This window comes from Phallusia mammillata, chromosome 1 (assembly GCF_965637545.1).
Source record: "Phallusia mammillata chromosome 1, kaPhaMamm4.hap1.1, whole genome shotgun sequence".
Taxonomy (NCBI): domain Eukaryota; kingdom Metazoa; phylum Chordata; class Ascidiacea; order Phlebobranchia; family Ascidiidae; genus Phallusia; species Phallusia mammillata.
The window spans coordinates 8,829,105-8,836,281 of NC_137252.1; the positions used below are offsets into that span (position 1 = coordinate 8,829,105).

Genomic DNA, 7,177 nt, shown 5'->3' on the forward strand with positions numbered 1-7,177 from the left:
CAAACAATGGGTCATAGTTAATGCGACCAATGGTCGCCGACCAAACGTGTAGTCCGTAATACTAAATAACAATTAAGTCCTATCGTAATCCTATTCGCAGAAACGCTTGGCAAATAAATAGAGATGCAATATTAGACTACAAAATGGCAGTGCGAACTGGCCCCTTTCTATCGGGAAGATCAACTTAGGCTTCAGGCATTTGGATAACTCTGGTGCCACAGTCTGGTACAAGCCCCGACAACAATCTCCCATACAAGAAACCTTTAGAGAATCTATCAGTGCAAGCAGCATTAAATCGTAAAAAACAAATCCTAAATGCCTAAATGCGGGGTTTCATCGTGACATAACCGGCCACATAAATTCGTGCGCTTAAAATAACTCCGGGTGCCGCCCATGCTTGGGTCGTGTTTTTGCCCGCGCGCCTGTCGCCCATTAGCAAGCACGTGAGCTGACGTCACAATTACTCGGCATATCGAATGGCTGCGAGGCATGAGGCTCAGCGGCATAAATACCGGGGGTCAAATCGAGAAGGGTGCAGATCTCGCAATGCAGCCGGCGATGCAGAAGAGTTGACAAAAAGGCAAATGTGTATGAAACAAGCTAGACTTCACATTGTCTGTTCCAACAAAGGCTATATAGTCGGGAAGCAGCGTCAGTAAACGTTTTAATTTCAAATCGTAATCGCATTTGTGAATTGATGTAGAGTTATAAGTTTCCGTAAATACTAATTGAAGATTTGTTGGTTTGCAGAAAAGGAACGTAATTAAGATACTGATTCTATTAGCTGACGCAAAAAATTGAAAAATGTCAAAACTTGCCGCAATCCTACTCTTGGCAATCTACGCCACATCGGCATTAGCCCAGGAAGATCCAGGTAAGAATTCCAAATAAGACTAAAATGTAGATTCTTTGTGTCAATATGTCACTGGCTGTGCGAGACGAGACTTGAAAATCAAATGTATGTGTCATCGCAGAAAAATGCAGCAGAGTCCCCTACCACTCCGGTGACAAAACCACTGTGACGGTCACGTGTCACCTGAACGGGCCAATCACGATCAACGAAGACTTTTCGTATGCAACTCTGCACGGAATCCAAAACCTTGCCAAGCAAAGTGAGTTTAACATTTAAGTATACGTTCATGGCCTGGGTGCGTGAAAATCCTTGGAGGTCGACATTAAACCTTCCTAATTCCTCGAACATGTTTATTTGACACTTCATGTATAGTTAGGAGAAGGCCAGATCGCTAAAAGGCGTTTGTGGGCAAAGCCATAACCGTAACTCGTTATAGGGCGATTAAACTGTAAAGTTATTTTGCATACGTTTTCATCAACAAAATATTTACACTTATCACTTCTACAATTTACAACACATGCCGATCTAACCATGCGCCAGAATTTAAGCACGGTCTTGGATCAAAGGAAAAACCACGTTTTAAAAACTAAACTTAAATAATCTCTTAATGACAAATCCCGTGTTATACACGTTTAGCCCGACGTATGTCAAAGGTGTGAGCAACCAAATGAAGGCGAAAACGTGTTTTGGCATAAGGCGAGCCATCCATCCAAACAAACCACTTTATCGTAAATGCGTGGGCATCTGGTGCAATTTATAGTTTATCCATAGTCGCAATCTCAACGCCTGGCGCCAATTACACGTTAGCTTAAGTCCACAAACTTGTCATCGCTCAGCAATTTACTTCGCACACCGGTGTTGCGAAGTTAAGGCACAAAACATACTTAAGCTGCAGATAGTGCACACTGTTTTGACCCATGCATAAGGTCTCATCAGTTCAGCTGGTGTCAGTACATATGAGTATTGGCTAGTTTAGCCTTCTAACGGCACTCCGGTTTGTTGAGAAGTCATACCTCACCGAATTTGTTCGGTGCCACAACTGGACATAAACCACAATACCTATTTCACACAACTGCGACTAATTCGATATTTGTACATGACGGTGTATTTTGTATTTTTGTAGAAGAGTCTCCGCTTGCTGCAGGGGAAGACGGCTCAAACCCGCGTAAGATATCTTATCGCCTTGTCATGGACGATTCGGGAGTAAGTGGAATCGAAGATGGCGGATTTGGATACGAACCCACTTTAAAGGTAATATTACTTAACGTAACCTCGCCGCATGTATCCCATGGGAGTGCTTGGGAAGCCGGCTTTACTTGGTATAACACTTTCAATAGGCATGGCGTTTTGTGATTACACATAAGTATGCCGTGATCGCTTGTCCGCTTGAGGACTGGTCCCAGTTACAATCTTACGATTAATTAATAAAACAGTGTGTATTTATTTGGAAGTAACACCTACCAATTTGATATGTGCCGATTACTGGTCTGGATTTAAAAAAGCGTTTTAACATATAGGACCTCAATCTTCGCCAAAATAGCCTCGAGAAAATTGGACGTTACACCTTTGTTGGTATTTCCAACCTTGAGACTCTGGATTTGGGAGATAACTCCATTACAACTATCCAATCACGATCGTTCGTGCCTTTGCCTAACATAAAGACATTGACAATGGACAACAACAAACTTACATGGGTCAAGTACTTCACATTTCAGGGACTTTACCAGGTGAGTTGGCCATAATATTTGGTGAACAGTACTAAGCCATTCTTATAAGTTTTTTTTATCATTGTCTACAACTACAAATTTACAAACACGTTTACTGAGATTTTTATCTCTCAGATCAACTACCTCAATCTCGATCATAACAACATCAGCCGGTGGTCCAGCGCCGCCTTCGCGTCTCTATGGCAACTCGAGTACCTTCACCTCGCCTACAACCGTATCTCGTCACTTGATGGCAGCAAACTCGCCGGAATGAATGCTCTGAAGTTTTTATCTCTCAAGGGCAACGAGATTGATAGCATTGCGGCCGGTGCTTTCAATGGCAAACCGAAATTGGAGACCCTGGACTTGTCTGGTAAAACATCTGAACATGTTTAGAAACTGTTTATCTTTTAGTTTGCAAGTTGTTTATTCTAAGCTTATTATTTCAAAACCATCCCCAAATCGTGAATTTTCATTGGGACAAAATCTATAGAAGTGTCTGATAATAAAACTGAATGTATAACTTTTAGGCAACAAGTTGAATAAGATCACGGTGGGAACGTTCAGCGGTCTGACGTCACTGAAAACACTGAACCTGCGCTACAACGTCATCAGAACTATTGACGACTATTCCTTTGCTCACATGCCTCAGTTGCGCGAGTTGGATCTGTCACATAATGGTAAGTGGAATTTCTGTCAGTTTAGCTGCTATTTTCAGTGTTAGGTTAAACAAATAGGGTCCAAGGGATGTCAGTATCACTATCAAGCTGTCTTGTAGGCCTATCTCATTGTATACAATGTTTAAATCTTATACAAATGTTCGAATCTTTTTTGTAGGTCTCGCAACATTGAGTCGAGGTATGTTTATGGGAATGGAAAACATCAACAGTTTTAACGTAGCCGACAATTGGATGCAGGCAACTGCTCTCTCATCGGAACCGGAGTTCGACGAACCCAGAAGCAAATTGGTAAGAACAAGATTGTTTCCCCCTAAAACCGCGCGCAAATAAAAAAAATAAACTTTCTAATTACAACTGACTTAGTTGCATAAAAATTTTTTTGATGGTTTCAATCAAAATGATTTGTTTCCAGATCGAAGCCATTGGAATCATATGCCGCAAACCAGGAGTCTACTATGCCGATCTTTCTGGAAACTCATTGAAATCCATGCTTCAGGTAATTAAACTTATCAATTTAGCTATATTAAAGTTGTAGTATACGGTTACCGGCACCAAAGCTACAACACAAGAAAACTATGGACACTATATTTGAACCTTAGGTAACTTAGTAAACTAATCCAAACTCTACACATATTTTTAGAATGTAACGGAGCAAGCTCTTGGATTTGACTACTCGGATAACAATCAGCACGTCTGCGTTTTTTAAGTTCAGACACTGTGGTTACTGCCAACCATGCTGTCGTAAGCGTTGTCCTGATCTTTTCACAAAAAAGACACAAGCAACATGCCATGTCGTTGCCATTTTACGATTTTGAGCCACACACAATTGCACTTATCGTACGTTGTACTTGTACATACTCCAGACATACTTTTCGGTACCTTTGTTGTGCACATTGCGTTTATTTTGCCATTTTTTGTGAAACGCGTCGTGTTTACGTTTCAATAAAAACGTAACAATGCGTTACCTTGAGTTTGTTTACCTAGAAGTCGTAATTTGTTAGAAGTTTACTCAGGCGCGCCATATAGCGGGCCAACTTAAACGTTGTCCAACTTGTGGCAAGACAAAGTCTTTTTTTTTTGAGGCAAAGTATTTTAATGGTAGTGATTTGATTCAAGTGAAGGCTTGATGTGAGTGATCCCAGTCAAGTTTTTCAAAAGTCAAAGCGTGCATTGGTTAAACTTAAGTAATTACAATTCTGACCAAAAAGAGTATATTGCATGTATATTAGTAAAAATAAAGTAAGTTCAAAACAAAATAATTTTTATGAGATATCAAAAATAAGTAGTTTTACAAACAAACAAAACATCACCTTTAAGTTCTCCTTTGAATAATTCTGTAACCACATATTATTCCTATAGAAGTTACAACAATAGCAGTACACCATGCTTCTGTTTTCATCTTCTTCATTAGTGGATGATTGTCAAGTGCATCCTCATAAAAAGACGCATTCTTGTTTTTATGTGGAAAATCTGTATCTGGAACATCTTTCCCCAAAAACTTGCACAATGGCTCCCACCCATCTCCAACTTTATATACCAGCAGTTGTTCCTTAGGCACCTTCTGCAATAAATAGTAACAATTTCAAAAACAAGACAAAAAGACAAATTTAAAAGCACATGCAGTCCTACGACTGAGTGATCAAGTGGTACATGCAAATTGCTTTGTGCTCATAAGGTCAGTCTTGACCAGTTGTGGTACCCTAAGTAAGAAACTTCAAGCCTTGAGAGTTGAGACTTCTATCTGACTAACAGTGTACACATATTATGGGCTGTAAAAGTACCTATTTGGCCGATTAAGGCAAAGTTTTAAGTACTGAACGAATAACCTACTGCAAACAATTGTTTAACATTTCAGCACATTAGGGCTTGTATTTTTGGCCTAAAACTTATTATTTGGGGGTTTAAGGGGTAAAATGGGTGAATCCAATAAAAAGTTACAAAGTTCTTTAGAATACCTTACATTGCACCAACCTTTTTTGGGGGGGGGGGGGGGGGGGGCTGTGGGTGAACCACTGGGTCGTTCTGGGTCAAACTTCAGGAGGATCAAATTTGGAACAAAAACTAACATCTGTGCAAATTTGAATAAATTTGAAGCACTCTTTCTTGACCAAACGCATTTAACAAACCAGCGTTAGACAGAAATGAATATTTGGGGGTTTAAGGGGTGAAAATGGGTGAATCGAAAAAAAGATAAAAAATTCTTTGAAATATCTTATATTGCACCAAACAACACAGCATATCACTCAGAGATGCTGTACTTTAGTCAGTACAGCCGTTTTTAAAAAAATACGTTTTGGGGGCCTGCGGGTGAACCGCTGGGTCATTTGGGGTCAAACTTCAGGAGGATCAAATTTGGATTAATAAATAACATTTGTGTAAATTTTATTAAATTTGGAGCACTCTTTCTTGACCAAACGCTCTTAACAAACCAGCTGTGACAGAAAAAAGACAAAAAAATACGGACAAAAACAATATGACCCATAATGATTAGTTTGTTGAGCAGAGCATGTCAGATGCATTTTGTCCTAATACTTTTGGTGAGGCATCAAATGTACATGACCAAATTTTGAAATAAATATTTTAGATTTAAACAGCATAAAGAAAAAAGTGTTTGAATATACCTGCATCACATAAGCATTGTGTTGTCGATAATTTCTCCTCTGTATCATTTCATTCAATACTATTCTTTGCCAAGGGCAATATGAACGTTTAAATCCATGGATTACTCTTTCTGCACAGAAGAATTAGGACAACTCAACAATGTGCACTTGAATATATCAGCACATAAAGTTAGAAAACTTACGAAAATCAACAACAAATTCGTGGTAAAACCATCCAGTCCAAGAAAATGTTTCCAATATTTTGAGTCCAGTGGTAATATTGTCCTGATTAATTTGTTTTTTCCAGCTTGCAAACCAAGAAAGCTCATCACGAATGTTTAGTATTACCTACATTTGAAAATCACAGAATGATAAACTTTTTAATGTACCAAGTAATGCAGAAATCTGATTGAAAACATATTCAGCATTGATATGTAATAAAGTTTACAAGAATAAAAACACTACTATATCCTACATGCAAGTCGGAACTAGCCAAATTAAGTTAATTCCTCATAAAAATGAATTTTCAAAAATAATGCTTTAAAATTGAAACCAATTCTAATTTAATTACCAATGAGGCTTTATTTTTGCAGATATAGAATAGCATTAGTAACAATATTTGTAAAGCAGATTTAGTAGGATCCCTCATTTTTGTCGTATATAAAAGGGGGCCCATAACTAAGTCCTGTGACAAGTGGGCAATGAAGAAGAGTTATAAAATACACCAACTTTTGCATCTGGAAATGCTTGTAAAATTTCCTCCCAGAAATAGAATGCAGGGGCATCTACAACTGCATCAACATCTTGATACATATCTTTTAGGTCCTGCAAACATCCTCCCTTATTTAGTAATTTGTTCCACTGCTTTCCATGGTATAAAAAATGCTCCAAAATATCATAAACTCTATAATCAAGCAGAGAAAGGGCTGCAGCAATGGATTTAGTGCCTGTTTTCGGGAAACCAACAACGATTACCTTCATCTGCTTCTATGACTGTACCTAAAGTTGTAAAATACTCATGGTTTATTTATTACAAGAACCAACAGAATATACTCGAACTAACTGTACTGTACATTTATGAAAAGCAAATTCAAAAAGTAACTCACATTGATGATTCTCATTTCTGTGATGACTGATGATCATTGATGATTTCTCATTTTAATTGTTTCATATGTTCGTTTACATTAGGTTTGCAAGCACGATTTATTCCAGCAAATTAAAAATATACATTTTAACTAGAAGGGTGGCTTAGCACATTTTGTTGTTGCATTTACACTATAACCTATTTTAAAACATTAATATATTTTCTATGCTTATTTTGTATTGGGTCCCATATTA

The 7,177-nt window shown here is 38.2% G+C and overlaps 2 protein-coding genes across 2 annotated transcripts; one reads left to right on the forward strand and one right to left on the reverse strand.

The window, feature by feature from the left end:
* Positions 1–754: 754 nt before the first annotated feature.
* On the forward strand, positions 755–4,203 carry LOC145229510 (uncharacterized). Its single transcript, XM_080094867.1, has 9 exons — positions 755–874; positions 975–1,112; positions 1,977–2,104; positions 2,371–2,580; positions 2,695–2,932; positions 3,090–3,239; positions 3,397–3,527; positions 3,652–3,735; positions 3,880–4,203. Exons 1-9 carry the CDS (start codon positions 805–807, stop codon positions 3,943–3,945), a joined length of 1,215 nt encoding a protein of 404 aa, XP_079950993.1. The 5' UTR covers positions 755–804; the 3' UTR covers positions 3,946–4,203.
* Positions 4,204–4,451: 248 nt separating this feature from the next.
* Positions 4,452–7,077, reverse strand: LOC145229519 (uncharacterized). Its single transcript, XM_080094878.1, has 5 exons — positions 6,946–7,077; positions 6,569–6,838; positions 6,043–6,187; positions 5,861–5,970; positions 4,452–4,800 (listed from the first exon to the last, which is right to left on the reverse strand). The coding sequence occupies exons 2-5, from the start codon at positions 6,818–6,820 to the stop codon at positions 4,552–4,554; spliced, it is 756 nt and encodes a 251-aa protein (XP_079951004.1). The 5' UTR covers positions 6,821–6,838; positions 6,946–7,077; the 3' UTR covers positions 4,452–4,551.
* Positions 7,078–7,177: the final 100 nt, after the last annotated feature.